Consider the following 17,845-nt stretch of genomic DNA (forward strand, 5'->3'; position numbering starts at 1 on the left):
CAGGTGAATTTTGAGCTCCTGGGACCGTGACTGTGTTTTTTTGATGCCGGCGCTAAAAAAGTTGCCCTGGGAGGCTTCTTGGAGGGGGGGCGGGGGGGTGGTGGAGATGCTCTAACACCGTTCATCCATGATCATTTAGGCCATTGCCTTTTGTGCATGATCTGGAGATGGGAATTAAGATTCATTTCATCCACCGCTAGCTGGAACACAGTAACTATTTTCCCTGTGAGCTCAAAGAGCTGAAGGCTGGTCGAGCTCTTCCCTCCGCATGTGCGCTGCATCAATAACTTTCATGTATCATTGTTTCTCCTTCTCTACGTTTCCACTCTGTTATGTGCACGAGACATGTTCAATAAAACGCCTCCGAGCAATATGATTGTTGTGTGTCAACTAATTGTTATACGTTTTTTTTAATATGATTGTAGCAACTAATTGTTATACGTAGTTTATATTTAGCTTACATCACCTTCCCATATCTCTCCATCAACTAAGTGATGGCGTGGTGGCATGCGCCAGCACATGGTCGCCGCCAGGCAGTGGTGCCCACTTGCTGAACATGTTGTGTGGCATGCATGACGTTGTGTTGCCTCAATCTAAATTTGCTATGTTACATGTGTTTTTTGTTTATTACTCCCTCTGTTACAAAATAATTGAAGTTCTAGGATTTACATAAAAAATCCGCAAAGATCTATGATATCAAATATATATAATGTGAAAATATATTTCATACTGAATTAATGAAATAATTTTGGTTTTGTAGATGTTGATACATTTTTATATAGACTTGATCCAACTTAGTGAAGCTTGACTTGAAAAAAAAACCTAGAACTTCAACTATTTTAAAATGGATTTGCAGCAAATTGTCTCTCATCTATTCACAACTGCCAACATGTACTCCCTCCTGTCCTTTTTACTTCGCGTATAAGATTTGTGTCAAGTCAAACTTTGCGAAGTTTGACCGAATTTATATTAGAAAATATCAATGTTTACAATACCAAATATATAAATATGAAACTACATTCCATAATGAATATAATGATATTGATTTGGTATTGTGAATATTGATACTTTTTTCTATAAGTTTGGTAAAATTAGAAATACTTTGACTTCAGACAAAACTTATATGCAGACTAAAAAGGACCGGAGAGAATGTGTTAATTACCACCTCATCATAGAGCGAAGCATGTAGTTGTAATGTACCAGATGCCCAAAAGTGAAAAGGAAATGTACAACATGCCTCTCTGAGGAGTCAACTGCTAGGGGTGCGTTATGGGCGCGTTTGGTTGGAGGCCACACAAGCGAAAATGCTAAACAGAGACCGAGCTCCATGGAGGTCTTTATTTGAAAACTTCAAAGTTCAAACTTTTCAGTTTCAAAAAATTCTGAAAATAAATACACATATACCTAGATACATAAGGTATATGTGTGCAAATTTTTAGGTCGAAATACAATAAAACATGAGCTACACAAAAAGACAAATCTGAGGCTTTTTAGCATAGGTACTGTTCATCTTTAAAGTCTATGACTTTGTTTTTTTTTGTGCAGTTCGCAATTCAAGGTATTTCATCCTGAAATTTTTCACACATACACTTTACATCCTTGCATACATGCGTAATTTTTTTTCAGAATTTTTTGAACTGAAATTTATGAATTTTGAATTTTTCAAAGTAAAGGGCTCCATGGAGCTCGGTCTCCAAAATGCCCTACTCCCACACAAGCGAAAATGCTACTTAGCCAGGCAGTAATTTCAATGTTAGGCTTGAGAAATCTAACGTTCTTTTTGAGGAAGCAAACCAAACAGGCCCTACGATCTGCCAGCCGACCACCTCTAGACCATCCAGCATGCTGCTTAGCCGGCCTCTGTCCCACCGCCTACACAACGGATGTCACTGCTGTAAAAATGCCAAAAATTTGAACACAAAGTCAGAAGCACGATGCAAGAACTGCTCAATGATGATCTTATTATCATAGTCCAAATGGTTCACATCATAGCCGTAAGCACCAATAAGAAAAATGAGCTTGCTTCTTTCAGTGGTTAAAGTTTTGTGTTTTTTCTTTTCTTTTGATGACTCAAGATTTGCTCATTTTACTTATTGATATGCATAAATGATGTATGCAGAGATGAGTGAATAATCTTAGGCCACTTAGCTGACGTAGACCCCGGCTGCTTAAGAGTCTAAACTAGTGTCACCATCAGTAGTGGATATGGATGCCACCACAGTTCCCGCCCGCGGGAAATGCAACTAGCCAATGTCAATGACTGCACAGCGTGTGAACGCCCTTGACGATACCGTTCGTCAAGTCAAGTCGATATAGTTAAATCAGTGCGTTGCGTGAGAGAGAAGGTGCACAAGCGTAAGCGTGTGTGACGACACCGATAATTTAAATTTGTGCGTGGCGCGCGAGAACAACATAACATATCCAATGAGGCGAGTCGTCGCCATCACCCGGCTCAGCTAGCCTCGTTCTCCCCCGGCGAGAGGGAGACCAGTTCGACCAGAAAACACCAGCCGGCGGGCGGAAGGAGAGGGAGGAGCCATGGCCGAGCTCGCGGCGGGCGCCGTGAGCTCGCTGCTGGTCGTCATCCGCAGCGAGGCCCTGCTGCTGCGCGGCGTCCGGGACGACGTGCAGTTCATCAAAGAGGAGATGGAGAGCATGAAGAGCTTCCTGGCGCACCTGGCCAGGTGGGCGCCCCCCGGCGGCGAGCACGACGAGCAGGTGCGCACCTGGATGAACCAGGTGCGGCTGCTCGCCCAGGACTGCAACAACTGCATCGACCTCTACCTCTACAGGGGGAATCCTGACATCCACCGCGCCAGAGGTGGGCTCCGAGGCTACCTCTGGTGGGCGACCTGGTTCTTGCACAAGCTGGCTGCACAGCACCGCGCGGCTGAGCAGCTGCGTCTTCTCAAGGAGCGGGCACGCGATGTCGGCGAGCGGCGGTTGAGGTACGGCGTGGAGGTCCCGGACAAGTCCGGGAAGGGGCAATTGGCTCTGACGGCATCCTCGTCGTTGTGGGCTGCTGCGGCAGGTGGCTATGCGGCCGGGGATGACGAAGAAGAAGACGGTGATGGTCAACTCATGGGGGCAATGGCGACCGACGGCCATTCTGGTCCAAGAGCCTTCACTAAGCCTCGCACTCTGGACGACTACGTCAAGGCAAAGCTATGGGAGTGGTTGCAAGGAGTCCCTGGTAACGCCGGCGAAACTTTGTCCATGGTCGTGGTGGCACCCTACACATATGAGGACCTCCTCGCTCTTGTACAAGAAACTTGGCTTTTGAGTCAAAACCGGAGGGGCTACCATCGCATTGTCGTGGTTGACATCCCAGCTGTGCACCCTGATTTTATGCTGCTACGGCCCAAGGAGGTTCTCTTCTACATTCTGCGGGAGCTTAAGCTTGCCAAGTCCAATCCCCAGGAGCAAGGCACAGAAGGCCAAGAGGATCTGGACTCTTGGGAAGTTTACCTAAGAAGATGGCAAATTTACCGTGAAAAGAAGAGGGCTATTGCTCTTCTTGACATCGAGGAGAATATCGAAGAGATGAAGATTTATGAAAAGCTTGACAAAATCAAAAGTGATATTCAAGGTCGACTAGAGAAGGGCGACGGGCTTCCCAAGGGCGACAAGCTTCAGGGTGATTTTGACAAGTTGGACCTAGACGTACTACTTCAGCTGCTGCTCCAGACAGCGTCTCAACAAGATCAAAAAGGGAAGAACAAAGACATGCATAGATTACCACCGTGGGACAAGGACAACATCATCGTCAAGAAGCTCAAGGAGCATATGGAAGTAGAGGAAAAGGACAAGAAGATTGAAGAGAGAGAAGCTGCCAAGAATATGGGGGTGGAAGGAGAAGAAGCCGCAGTTAAGCATATGGAAGAAGAGGGAGGAGGAGAAGTAACATCCAAACATATGGAGGAGGGGGGAGGAGAAGTAGCCATACATAGGGAGGAGGATATGGAGGAGAGGGAAGGAGAAATAACCATACATAGGGACGAAGAGGAAGAAGGGGGCGGGAGAGGAGAAACAACCAGGCATATGGAGGTGGGAGAAGGAGAAGTGGCCATACACAGGGAGGAGGATATCGAGGGGGGAGGAGAAGTAGCCGCACATAGGGAGGAGGATATGGAAGGAGAAGTAACCATACACAGGGAGGAGGAGGAGGAGAAAGAAGAAGAAGAAAAAGAAGAAGAAGAAGAAGAAGAAGAAGATGATGATGATGATGATGAGGATGATGATGATAATGATGATGAAGAAGAAGAGGAGGAGGAGGAGATGAGGAGGAGGAGGAGGAGGAGGAGGAGGAGGAGGAGGAGTACGCCACGGATTCAGCTTGATGAGGCACAATATGCACACATCCTGAGGAAGCTGTTTCCCAAGAGCAGCAGCAGCAGCAGCAAGCCCGTGCAGGCCCAAGACAGATCCTTGGACAAGCAAGCTACAAAGACCACAACGCCTACACTGGGTGAGGATCAAATCAAAAAACTCATCCATGACGCAAAGGAAGACATCTTACGGGAGTTGCAGCAAGGCAAATATGACAAGAGTGAAGGGACAGGTGAACCTGGTGCTCCGGATCAAAACCCAGAAACTGTTTCTGAAAAAATACGTGCCGGTTTCGTGGACCAGATGATGGAAAAAATGAAGCACGAGTTCAAAGAGCAGCTCAAGATCAAAGGGCTCGTGAACGAGATTAAAAATAACTTGAATCCTCATCCGTTCCGGGATAACAGGTGTGAGTGCCCCCTGTTTATCCTAAAAGTTGATGAGCTGATGGATGTTTCCACATGTGAGGATATCAGAAATGCTTTGAGCCTGTTAAACTGCAGTGCCGATTTGATGATTGTCACCGCCGCAAAGGACATCCAGCTGGCTAAAGAATATTGTTACCCACCTCGGGAACCAATAGACTATTCTCTTGCTGGCCTCTACCATGATACAGTGCTCAAGCTAACTAGTCAGCAGAAGAATGAAGACAGCTACAACCCCCAAATTTTTCATGATATCTTGTATGAGTGTGAGCCACATGAATTCTGCATGAAGGTCTTCACTCATGCTTTGTATGCTAACCCCAAGAGGAGCGGCGAGGAGTTACAAAAGCTGCATAGCACCTTGCAGGCTTTACCAACAACATCATTCAACAACATTGCTAAGGTGATGGTCAAGTTCTCTTACAATGACCTGCCTAAAGAATACAAGTCCTGCTTTCTGTACCTAGCTATCTTCTCTCCGGGACAAAAGATCAGTCGGTCAACCTTGGTTGCACGGTGGGTTGCAGAAGGGCTGACATCCAAGGAAGATTGGCCCAGTTCTATGCGTCAGGCCAACCGATGTTTTGACGCACTTGTTGGCCGGTGCCTTGTTCATCCTGCAGATATTGGTACCACAGGAAATGTAAAGAGTTGCATCGTTGGTGATCCGGTTCATGGATTCATTACTGCCATCGCCAGAAAACAACACATTGTGGAGACACGCCTGTCACATCACTTGGCTCGCCACTTCTCCATTTTCAACGATCTCCAACTCCGCAGCTCCGATAGAATTGATAAATTCTTCCAGGGCCTCTCTAAATCATCTCAAGTGTCACTGCTCAAGGTGCTAGATCTAGAAGGTTGTCAGTGCTTTGGCGGGAAGAACCAGCGGTACCTCAAGGATATCTGCAACAAGATGTTATTGCTCAAGTATCTGAGCCTGAGGAGAACAGATATTACCCAGCTACCCAGTGAAATCAACAACCTCCGTGAGCTAGAGGTACTGGATATCCGACAAACTGCAATACCTCAACATGCAACAGCAAATATCCTGCTCTTGAAGCTGAAGCGTCTGCTTTCTGGTCACATTGATCCAAACAATTTTGGATCTAGTAGTCGGATTCCTCATAGGATCGACAAAATGGTAAGCATGGAGGTACTATCCAATGTCAAGGCCCAGCAGAGTTATGATTTAAAAGATATTGGAAAGCTATGGCAGCTGAGGAAGCTAGGTGTGGTTACCGATGATAAGGATAGTCACCTCAAGAATTTGCTTCAGACGATCAGTGACCTACATGAGTGCCTCCGTTCTCTGTCAATCACTACTATTCCCGTAGCCACACCATGCGAGGCAGAGTTTCCAGATGTCAAGAACCATCCCAAGATTCTCGAGTCTCTAAGCATCAAGGGAACCACACAAAATGGGCGTCTTCTTCCATTTTTCATAGAAGGTAATAACAACAAACTTGCCAAGATAACTCTAGGTCACACTCTGCTGAGCCAAGATGATCTGAAAGTCCTTGCCAAGCTGCCCAAGTTACGGTGTGTTAGGCTCCAACACATTGTATGCACCGAGCACATGCTGAACTTCAAGGAAGGTGAATTCAGATGCCTCAAGTACCTTGTTGTTGAGGGCTCGGACTTGACTAATATCACTTTTGAGGATGGTGCAGCCAGTGAGCTCGAGAAGATGGTTTTGTCTATCACCAGCATATGTTCTATTTCTGGAGTTGAGTATCTTTCTGAATTGAAAGAGCTTGAGTTGAACAGCAGCTTTTGCGGCAGTTTGCTGTCATCATTTGACAATGCCAAACAGATAGCCAAGCTGACTCTTCGTAATACATTGCTAGAGCAAGCTGCTCTACAACTGCTCACCAAGAAACCAAATATACGCTGTCTGGTGCTCTTGGACAAGTCTTTTGGTGGAACACAAAACAAGATCACATTAGAAAAAGATGAGTTCTTATGGCTCAACCTCCTTGTTGTTGACTGCTCGGCCATCACCAAGATTGTCTTCAACAACGGGTCTGCTTCTAGGCTCGAGAAGATTGTCTGGTCATCTTCCACATCTCTGTCCGGCATCGACAAACTTCCCAGATTGAAGGAGCTCGAGTTCAAGGGTGACCAAGTCCCTCCTGAGGTGAGAGATGCCATTGAAAACCATAAAAACAAGCCTAGTCTTAAACTCAATGGACCAAAAACTCAAGACTAAGCAAAAAGGAGATGAAGAAGAGGATGACAAGGATGCTGCAACATTCTCTTTCTGCTGGAAGAAACAGGTTTGACACCGGAAGGGCCTCTCCGTTGATCGCACGGTGTGGTTTGCGTGTGCTAGTGTGGATTGCAATCTGTTCTTCTTGTCTGTTGAATTTTTTTCTGATGCGTGTTTAAGTTCTGCGTGCATTACAACTTAAGTGTGTCCATTTACTTGCTCTACATGAGTGCCCTAGTGGCTCCGATTGAGCGTAAACGGTTGTATCTATGCTTGGATTTGAATTTGTGTGACTTTCCTTTGTATAAAACATCGTATGCATTTGTGTACAGTATCATGTAATAAAGTGTGATGATTGTGGACACATTTGACTTCTTATTAATATATACAGTGTGATATCAGTATGCATGCTTTGATTGGGTTCTGCAACTCAAAGATGAACTGGATACAGTTACCTCTAATGTAGGCATCCGTTTGCTTCAAACCAGCTGAGTAGCTCTTGCACTGATGCCTGACTATGTACTTGAAGCAGAACTTTATGCAAATTAAGAATGTGTGACACAATCTGTCTGCAACTAGCGCCCCGGGAAGAATCGAAATTGTTTTCAGCTGTATGTTGGCGTGCATTTGGTAGCTCGCATAGTGTCTCCCATCGTTTGCTGGTGGAGAAGCCAATACAGCTCCATATTTACCAATCCACTTGAAATGTTCAGACACATGCAGCAATCTCGGTTCTTCGCTTCCTCATGTAAGAAACCAAATCGAAGCATAAGACCTGCAGGGACAGAAGCAGAGATATTAGGCATACAAACTCAGTCAGACAGGGTACCTCGTCACCGAATTGTCACTCCACGGATCAAAACCTGACGGTGGAACTAAACAGTGAGAAATGCTCCATTAGGCTGTGACGTATCCATTGTAGTCATCTATCTGAAAATCCATCTACAGCAATTCATTCAGAAAAAGAACTTGATAACAATCTACATGGGTGCAGAGGAGCATAAGACCTTCAGAAAAGTTCAGACACTTGCATAACAATCTTCACTTCCTAATGCAAGAAATCAAATCGAAGCATAAGGCCTGCAGAGACAGAAGTACGCCTATTAGGCATCAGGGAGGAAAATCATCAAGAAAATGTAGTCTCTGCTGCTCTAATTCCTCTTTGAGATCAGCAGATCGGAAGGGGTTGGAGGAGGCACAGCGCCCCCGCCTTACCTCGAATCCGTGAACGACGACGAGCCGCAAAACACGACACTGGCGACGGCTTTGTCCTTCCACTTCGTTGGTACTGGGCGATCTTGTTCGGTTTCGATCGAGGCCGCGACGGAGGAGGCCACGGCGAGGGTCCAGCCGCCGAGCCTGGAAGAGGAGGACGGAGAAAAGAGTGTGGGGATGCGGAGGTGACGGCCCACGTGTCATCCTCTCTAAAGTCACCTGACTTAAGTTAGATGAGACAAGCAAGTGCATTCTCCTTTATTGGTAAAAGTTAATTGTTCTACCCAAATAATTCACCTTTTGGGGAATAATTCACCTTTTCTGTTTAGCCGTTAACAGTTTTGGCACGATCTAGTCTCATAAACTACTCCCTTCGTCTCATTATATAAGAACGTTTTTGACACTACACTAATGTAAAAAATGCTCTTAAGTGTAAAAAATAATCTTATATTATGAGACGGAGGGAGTAATTTAGTTGGCCCAATCTACCTCTTTCAGCTTGTTTTTTTTTGCCTTATATTGGTCATAAATGTATTGCCCTAATTTTTGTCTTGGAGTTCCTAAGGCTTTTCCTTAATTTCTTTTGCCATGTCCCCAATTTTTGTTTGCCATGGCAAATTTGCCATGTTTCTAGGTTAAAAATAACATGTACTCCCGCCATTTCTAAATATAAGTCTTTTTAGAGATTTCAATATGGACCACATACGGAGCAAAATGAGTGAATCTACACTCTAAAATACATCTATATACATCTGTATGTAGTCTGTATTGAAATCTCTAAAATGACTTATATTTAGAAACGAATGGATTACATTCTTTTTTGTTACTTTTGCCATGTCTCAACATTTGCCATGCATCCCTTTTTTTACATGTATCAATACTTTCGCCATGGAAAATTCCTTTTTGCGTGTGTGATTGCAATTGCAACTTAACAATTTTCTGTTCCCATGGCATTTTTTCCATGAATTTTTACGGGAGAAGTTGTACCTCCTAAATTTGCCATGTGCCATTCACAATTTTTGTCATGTCTTCTTTAGAGAAAAAATTTCCTAAAACTTGCCATGTGTGGATTGCAAATTTCCTAAATTTGCAACTGCTTTTAAAAGAACACAATTCATATATTTACCATGTGCCCGTTTTCAAATCCCCCCAAAAGTTGCCATGTGTTTTTCTGAGAAGGTTTTTATTTTAATTTTTCCATGTGTCCCATTGCAAGTTCCTCAAAGTTCCATCATGTTCAAAATACAAAATCCCAAAGTTATTGATGCACCCGATTTAGTTTAGCTACTTTATAAATGTTGAAAATTTCAGCAAAAAATTTAACACATTTTTTGTGAAATAGAATTTTTAACACATTAACACAACATCACGAGGAAATATCTGGTGCTACAGGCCCTCAGGTGCTACGATGATACGAGCTTCTGGGAGCCGATGGATCTGAGATCTCCCAGGAGTTCACGAACTTTTTGCAAAAGAAAAACTAGGAGCCTGAAAATTGCGCATAGGGCCAGCAGATCCGGTAGCTTCCCAGATGTCATCCGATCCAAGATCCAACGACGGAGAAACCTATATCACCATAGCACCTGAGCGTCTGAGCACCAGATACTCTCTCTCACACATCACTCTATATTGTCACACAAAAATCCATACTCTCGTCAATCCATAATTGACGCTACTCTAGTACAACTCTGCACTAAAGTAGCGTCAATTAATATGGATCGGAGGGACTATTGAAATTAGAAACATAGTTTGAGATACTAGGATGGACCAAACTATTATGCGCCGGTGAGGGGGGGGGAGGGGGGGTTGTAACGTTAACTCCTCAAATCGAAGGAGTTAGGAAAAATGTGGAGGTAATCAAATAAATTATTTGGCAATTATTTCATCATTTTTCTTACACACTTCACCATATTTATTCAAAACCTGGTAATGTAATGCACACAATTCAACAAACATTTGAAGTTCAATATTTTCAAACTTAAATATTCAAATTCAAACAAACCATAGGGTCCAAATGAAGTAAGAGTATAAATAAAAATTAATAAAAGCCGGGTCCTGGATCACTTCATACCTCATCAATTTCTCTACCCACCGACATGATTTGCCGCGTCTAGTACCTCCAGTACCGTTGGTTGTTGATGCATTAAATGCAATCAGCCATAATGTTAGGGCATTTCTGTTAGGATCTCTACAATTTCACTCTCCAAATGCCCCACCCCTTCCTCACCCAAGGGGAAATATCTGATGCACTCGAGCATTTGGTGTCATCGATGCGCCCGGTTTAGTTTAACTATTTTATGAATGTTGAAAGATTAAGCTAAAAAATAACACATTCACACAACATTAATCTATGTTGTCACAAAAAAAATCAGATTGAAACTAGAAACATTGTTTGAGATACTCGGATCAAGCAAACTATTACGGGCAAGGGTTGGGTTGTGCACCACAAGCACCGGTGCACTAGATAACGATTTTTTTGTTGAAAGAGACCCTCTGCCTAGTGGATTTGCCAAAAAAGACCCCCTCCAGACGCAATTGACAAAAAGGACCCCCTCACCCGTGGCGGCAGGCGCGGCGGGCGACACGTGGCACCTGCCGCCACGCCAGGAGGTGGCGGGCCCGGCCGCCACGGCAGGAGGCAGCCGCACGGGGCAGAACGGTTTTCCGCACAGTGGCGTAGCTGGGACGGAACGGTCCAGGAGTGGTGGGCTTGGCCGCCACCCGGCGAGGCGGCTAGTGCTGGCCCTGCCACTCCCTGGCCGACACGGCCTGCTGCGCGCGGGCCCGGCAGGTGGGCCACGCCGCCACCGCAGGAGGCGGACTGCTGTTCGTGCTGCACACGCGACAAGGACTTAGATGGCGCTGATTCCCTTGCAGCGCTGATTATCACGGGCCGGAAACTGTGGACTTTGACCCCTTGTCCCGACAGTGGTTGCTTTTTGCCATGCTGATGCCCTGCTGCTACCCGGGAATCACTCCGGCTTTTGCTTCTTTTGCCTCAGCGGATGCGACGGCACTGCGGAAATTACTCAAACGCTGCGGGAACCTGTAGGCGGCACCTCTGTTGCTGCTGCACGCGCAAGAGCGTCCCTGTTGCAGACTGCGGTGATTGATTCTCACACGAAGATTCCCACGCATGCAGCCCGACAGCCTGTGCTGTGGCAAACGGCAAGGATTCCCATGCAACGACGCTCATTTCCAAGGGCGGGAATCCGATGTTGTGCGCTAGGTGCATTTTTTACGCCTTGTGCCGACACTCTGCGGTGCTCCTCTGCACTGTTTGAATCACGTGTATTTCTCGTCTAACATTTTGTCTGTTCACGCCTATTTTCTCTCCATCATTTGTCGTCCGAGCCTATAAAACAAGGCACTGAGGCTCTCGTCTTCCATCGTCCAGCCACCCTCGAAATCGCCACTGCGCAAAGTGTGTCCGCCTTTTTTTTAGTCGGTATGAGTTTGCCTTGCTCGGATCAAAGCATTAGGCCGAGGAAAATGAAGAATGCAAGTTTGCCTCCGGGAGTGGCAATCCTGCGGTGTTGGTGTGGCGATCTTTGCAAGGTGAAGGAGGTGACGGATTTTTCAGATTGGTTGGGCATGAAGTTTTTCATGTGCGCCAATTATGAGGAAGATCCACCCGTAGCTATTTCAGAGTACGACAAGCCTCCGGTATGCTTTAACCATCACGAATAGATATTGTTGGTTTTTTGATTGATTCTTTAATAACATTCTTGTTTCTTGTTGTAGTCTCATCCGCCTCTATGCATGCACTATCGTTGGATTGACACGGAGATGCCGGCTTGGGCAGTGACTGAGATTCGTGAAAGAAGTCGCCGAGCGTGGAATAGTTTCTATGCGGAAGAGCGACGCGAGAAGGCGGAAGCTGAGGAGAAAGCCGAGCAAGAGAGAGTTAAAAGAATACTATGCAAAGCAACACCTTTTTTTTCAGGATTTAGGAAAGAAAAACGGGGAAGAGGCTCGTCGCATGGAGGAGAAGGAACGATAGCCAAAGTAGGCTCGTGCGGCGGAGAGACAGAGAAAGAAAGAAAGAAAGGGCTCGTGAGGCCAAGGCAGCAGAAGAAGTTGGCGATGGAAAAGGAAAATATCCACGCTGGACTCAGTAGATTCCTGTGGTAGTATTTTAAATATCGCAATCATTGTATCTTAATTCCTGCAGTTTAATGTAGCTTTATTTCAGTAGTTAAATGTAGCTTTATTTCAATAGTATGATGTATCTTATTTTCAGTTGTACCATGTTGTAATGAAAAAGATATAGTTTTAGAATAAATTAGTGGCATTTTCTTTCCCTCCAGTAATTATCGAACATCGTGTAACAACTACAAAATGAAATTAAGATAGAACATAATGCCCTACAATAAGAGAGTACAAACTAATAATGCAAGTACATCTGAATTAAACTGTAGAACTAGAATACAGCTTAAAAACTACATGAAGGCATCATCGGCATCCTCCGTCGATGCAGAACTCTTGCCCTTCGAGGATGCAGAACTCTTACCCTTGGACGATGCAGAACTCTTGCCCTTCAAGGATGCAGTACTCTTGCCCTTGGACGATGCAAAACTCTTGCCCTTTGACGATGCAGAACCCGAAAGCGGCGGCATGAAGATATCATCTTCGTCCCCGCTGTCGTCTGTCCATAAAATGGATGCTTTGCTGCAGTCCTTCTAAAAGTTTCACTCTTTGGCTCCACTACGTTCTTCCACCTTGCATGCAACCTAAGAAGTTCTTTATGTACCTCCTCATAGGTCCTTCCAGGCCACCCAGACCTATGTAATTCATGAGCCAACCCATTCATTATGGTGTCACTACCGGTGAGTTCGTCCCATGGAACTATTCTATTGTCCATCCTGAAATCGGTACCTAGCCTCAGAAGAGTCCTGCTCATCCCAGGATGAAAACTACGATCGAAAGGATAATGGGACATCTCGACTACACTACACTGGAATGCTTATCCACCTCCGTCTGAAGGGGGTATTATAGGTAGAGAGGAGAAAATGGCGGGAAAGAACGACTGCGGTATGGCGGGAAAGGGTTGGCGAGAACATATGGCGGGAAGGGGTTGGCGGGAAACGGGTGGCGGGAAGATATGGCGGGAAGGGGTTGGCGGGAACATATGGAGGGAAAGAGTTGACGGGGAAATATTGAGGGGAAAGGGTTGGGCGAAAATATATTTTTTCAATGTCTAAGATGGGCAATGGTTGCACAGTATTCATCAGCCAAAATTAAAATAAAATCATTTCGGCCTAACATAAGCCGAAGAGTGAAGCAGGATAGTATGGCGGGAGATATAGGTGGGAAACATTGTTGCCGACCGGTGCATTTTTATTTCAGCATACATAGAAGTTTAAATCGAAAAGTCCGATACTGACATACGTATATACAATGGGTCGCACACGTGGATAGATGAATCACCCTAGTCGACGACGACCACCTGGCCTTTCCTTAGGACCGGAAAGAGACAAGCGATTAGGTGGTCGAGTTACACAAAGACCGCGGCCGTACTCCAGTTCGGCTTCATGTGTCTGCGACTCCTGCGTAGGTGGTGGAGTCTGGAATCCTTGCTGCGAACCTGGTGCGTAATTGTAGGCGTATGGTTGTGACTCCTCGGGGATAAAAGATGGGCCAATAACGTCCCCTCCGAAGGATTCTGTAACTACTGATGTAACCGTGTCGCCATGATCATGTGATGCTCCCCGTATGCGTGTGTTGAGGCCACGTTGGGTGTCCTCATCGTCCCAATTAACATCAGGTATGTCTTGCACATAGAAACATTGTAAACAAACTGTTAGAGGATAATATATGATATCATTGTAAATGCATTAAAATGTAAACATGACTACCTGATCAGATCCGTTGCCTGTACTGTCTGGCCATTGTACGTGGTACTGGTTTAAATCTGGGACACGAGTCTCCTCGGGCATGGAGATCCCTCGCGTGGAGAGATACGACTGAGATCCCTCACCTTGGGCGTATGCGCCATATCCTGTGTACGCAGATGGGTTTGGGGAAAGATACTGCTCGGGCATCAAATCCAAACCTGTGCCATGGTCCTGAGATGTCTGCCCTGACGAAGCTGCACCGAAGAAGAGCGATGAAGTGGCAGAGATGAGTCATGTCGTGGCAATGTCGTTGTAGTACTCGGACCCTCCCCCACTGCCCATGGCTTGTACGCGCCTCGCTCGGTCTGGACGATGGCGCCGCACTCGGTCTGGCTGACCTCGCTACCGGCATGTTGTACGCTCCAATGGCAACGTCGTCGCCTTTACCGCATCTGAACTTTTTTGCCACGTAGTCTTGAAAACGTTTCTGGAATGACTTGCGAGCTGGGCCCCGGGCCGGCATGCTTTCCGTAGCCATCTGACCTACTTCGTTGCAAGCTTCAAGCTGAACAAAATTTGGATGTTATTTGGTTGAAATAATTATGAAATGATGGACCTAAAAAAGTTACAAGTGATTACCATCTGGTCACGATAGTAAGCTGCATGCAGCTCAATATGTCTCTGCGCCTGCTCCTCCTATGTGAGATGTGTTGGTATAGTAGCTGGTTGACTGGCTAGGCTAGTACGTGTGTTGATGCAGTACCACTGCTTCTATGCTTGATCTGTACTTTCATCGTACGGTCTGCAAAATTAAATAATAACATAAACCGTTGTGATGAAAGCAAAGCATCTTCACGCATCGTATGGTCATCGTAATAAAATAATGTAAATAAAATGTACCTGAGTTGATGCACTATATCTGCTAGTGCTTCATTTCCCCACTTGTGTACCCATTGAATGTTGTGTTCCCTCCAATCGTATAAACTCCAACCCCTGCCCATATTGGTTAGCCTGCAAATTATGTAACAAAGTGTGAGTTTAGTAAATTAAAAAATACACTAACTATTTAGGGAGGTCACATCTTACTTATGGGTTTCCTCATCGATACTGTTGGAAATATGCCCTAGAGGCAATAATAAATGGTTATTATTATATTTCTTTGTTCATGGTAATTGTCTATTATTCATGCTATAATTGTATTGTCCGGAAATCGTAATACATGTGTGAATACATAGACCACAACCTGTCCCTAGTAAGCCTCTAGTTGACTAGCTCGTTGATCAACAGATAGTCATGGTTTCCTGACTATGGACATTGGATGTCATTGATAACGGGATCACATCATTAGGAGAATGATGTGATGGACAAGACCCAACTTAAGCATAGCATAAAAGATCGTGTAGTTTCATTTGCTAGAACTTTTCCAATGTCAAGTATCTTTTCCTTAGACCATGAGATCGTGCAACTCCCGGATACCGTAGGAGTGCTTTGGGTGTGCCAAACGTCACAACATAACTGGGTGACTATAAAGGTGCATTACGGGTATCTCCGAAAGTGTCTGTTGGGTTGGCACGAATCGAGACTGGGATTTGTCACTCCGTGTAAACGGAGAGGTATCTCTGGGCCCACTCGGTAATGCATCATCATAATGAGCTCAATGTGACTAAGGCGTTAGTCACGGGATCATGCATTGCGGTACGAGTAAAGAGACTTGCCGGTAACGAGATTGAACTAGGTATTGGGATACCGACGATCGAATCTCGGGCAAGTAACATACCGATTGACAAAGGGAATTGCATACGGATTGATTGAATCCTCGACACCGTGGTTCATCCGATGAGATCATCGTGGAGCATGTGGGAGCCAACATGGGTATCCAGATCCCGCTGTTGGTTATTGACCGGAGAGGCGTCTCGGTCATGTCTGCATGTCTCCCGAACCCGTAGGGTCTACACACTTAAGGTCCGGTGATGCTAGGGTTGTAGAGATATATGTATGCGGAAACCCGAAAGTTGTTCGGAGTCCCGGATGAGATCCCGGACGTCACGAGAGGTTCCGGAATGGTCCGGAGGTAAAGATTTATATATGGGAAGTCTTATTTTGGTCGCCGGAAAAGTTTCGCGCTTTATCGGTATTGTACCGGGAGTGCCGAAAGGGGTTCGGGGGTCCACCAAAGGGGTCCACCAGCCCCGGGGGGCCACATGGGCTGTAAGGGGTGCGCCTTGGCCTATATGGGCCAAGGGCACCAGCCCCAAGAGGCCCATGCGCAAGAGATAAGAAAAAGGGGAGAGTCCTAAAGGGGGAAGGCACCTCCGAGGTGCCTTGGGGGGGAAGGACTCCCCCCTGGCCGCACCCTTCCTTGGAGGAAGGGGCAAGGCTGCGCCCCCCCTCTCCCTTGGCCCTATATATAGTGGGGGGAAGGGAGGGCAGCAAGATCTAAGCCTTGGGCGCCTCCCTCCTCCCCTGCAACACCTCTCTCTCTCTCTCTCGCAGAAGCTCGGCGAAGCCCTGCCGGAGACCCGCTACATCCACCACCACGACGTCGTGCTGTTGGATCTCCATCAACCTCTCCTTTCCCCTTGCTGGATCAAGAAGGAGGAGACGTCACTGCACCGTACGTGTGTTGAACGCGAAGGTGCCGTCCGTTCGGCACTCGGTCATCGATGATTTGGATCACGGCAAGTACGACTCCGTCATCCACGTTCATTGGAACGCTTCCACTCGCGATCTACAAGGGTATGTAGATGCACTCCTTTCCCCTCGTTGCTAGTAGACTCCATAGATGCATCTTGGTGAGCGTAGGAAAATTTTAAATTATGCTACGATTCCCAACATTGGTATCAGAGCCAGGTCTATGCGTAGTTACTATGCACGAGTAGAACACAAAGCAGTTGTGGGCGTTGAGTTTGCCAATTCTTCTTGCCGCTACTAGTCTTTTCTTGTTTCGGCGGCATTGTAGGATGAAGCGGCCCGGACCGACCTTACACGTACTCTTACGTGAGACAGGTTCCACCGACTGACATGCACTAGATGCATAAGGTGGCTAGCGGGTGTCTGTCTCTCCTACTTTAGTCGGAACGGATTCGATGAAAAGGGTCCTTATGAAGGGTAAATAGAAATTGGCAAATCACGTTGTGGTCATACGTAGGTAAGAAACGTTCTTGCTAGAAACCTATAAACCACGTAAAAACTTGCAACAACAATTAGAGGACGTCTAACTTGTTTTTGCAGCAAGTGCTATGTGATATGATATGGCCAGAAGATGTGATGAATGATATATGTGATGTATGAGATTGATCATATTCCTGTAATAAGAATCACGACTTGCATGTCGATGAGTATGACAACCGGCAGGAGCCATAGGAGTTGTCTTTATTATTTTGCATGACCTGCGTGTCATTGAATAACGCCATGTAAATTACTTTACTTGTTGCTAAACGAGTTAGCCATAGAAGTAGAAGTAATCGTTGGCGTGACGACTTCATGAAGACACAATGATGGAGATCATGATGATGGAGATCATGGTGTCATGCCGGTGACAAAGATGATCATGGTGCCCCGAAGATGGAGATCAAAGGAGCATAATGATATTGGCCATATCATGTCACTATTTGATTGCATGTGATGTTTATCATGTTTTTGCATCTTATTTGCTTAGAACGACGGTAGCAAGTAGGATGATCCCTTATAATAATTTCAAGAAAGTGTTCACCCTAACTGTGCACCGTTGCGAAGGTTCGTCGTTTCGAAGCACCACGTGATGATCGGGTGTGATAGATTCTTACGTTCGAATACAACGGGTGTTGACGAGCCTAGCATGTACAGAC

The 17,845-nt window shown here is 45.8% G+C and overlaps 1 protein-coding gene and 1 long non-coding RNA gene across 3 annotated transcripts; one reads left to right on the forward strand and one right to left on the reverse strand.

Moving 5' to 3' along the window:
- Positions 1-1,154: 1,154 nt before the first annotated feature.
- Positions 1,155-8,372, reverse strand: LOC141042509 (uncharacterized). 2 transcript variants are annotated; one of them, XR_012205599.1, is made up of 5 exons: positions 8,182-8,372; positions 7,974-8,046; positions 7,830-7,896; positions 7,422-7,741; positions 1,155-1,892 (listed from the first exon to the last, which is right to left on the reverse strand). It is a non-coding gene; the product is annotated as an uncharacterized lncRNA (long non-coding RNA). The 2 variants fall into 2 exon arrangements; XR_012205598.1 differs by having other exon boundaries at positions 7,830-7,908.
- On the forward strand, positions 1,901-7,391 carry LOC109770016 (uncharacterized). Its single transcript, XM_073511057.1, has one exon. It carries the CDS (start codon positions 2,539-2,541, stop codon positions 6,964-6,966), a length of 4,428 nt encoding a protein of 1,475 aa, XP_073367158.1. The 5' UTR covers positions 1,901-2,538; the 3' UTR covers positions 6,967-7,391.
- Positions 8,373-17,845: the final 9,473 nt, after the last annotated feature.

This window comes from Aegilops tauschii, chromosome 3, assembly GCF_002575655.3.
Source record: "Aegilops tauschii subsp. strangulata cultivar AL8/78 chromosome 3, Aet v6.0, whole genome shotgun sequence".
Taxonomy (NCBI): domain Eukaryota; kingdom Viridiplantae; phylum Streptophyta; class Magnoliopsida; order Poales; family Poaceae; genus Aegilops; species Aegilops tauschii.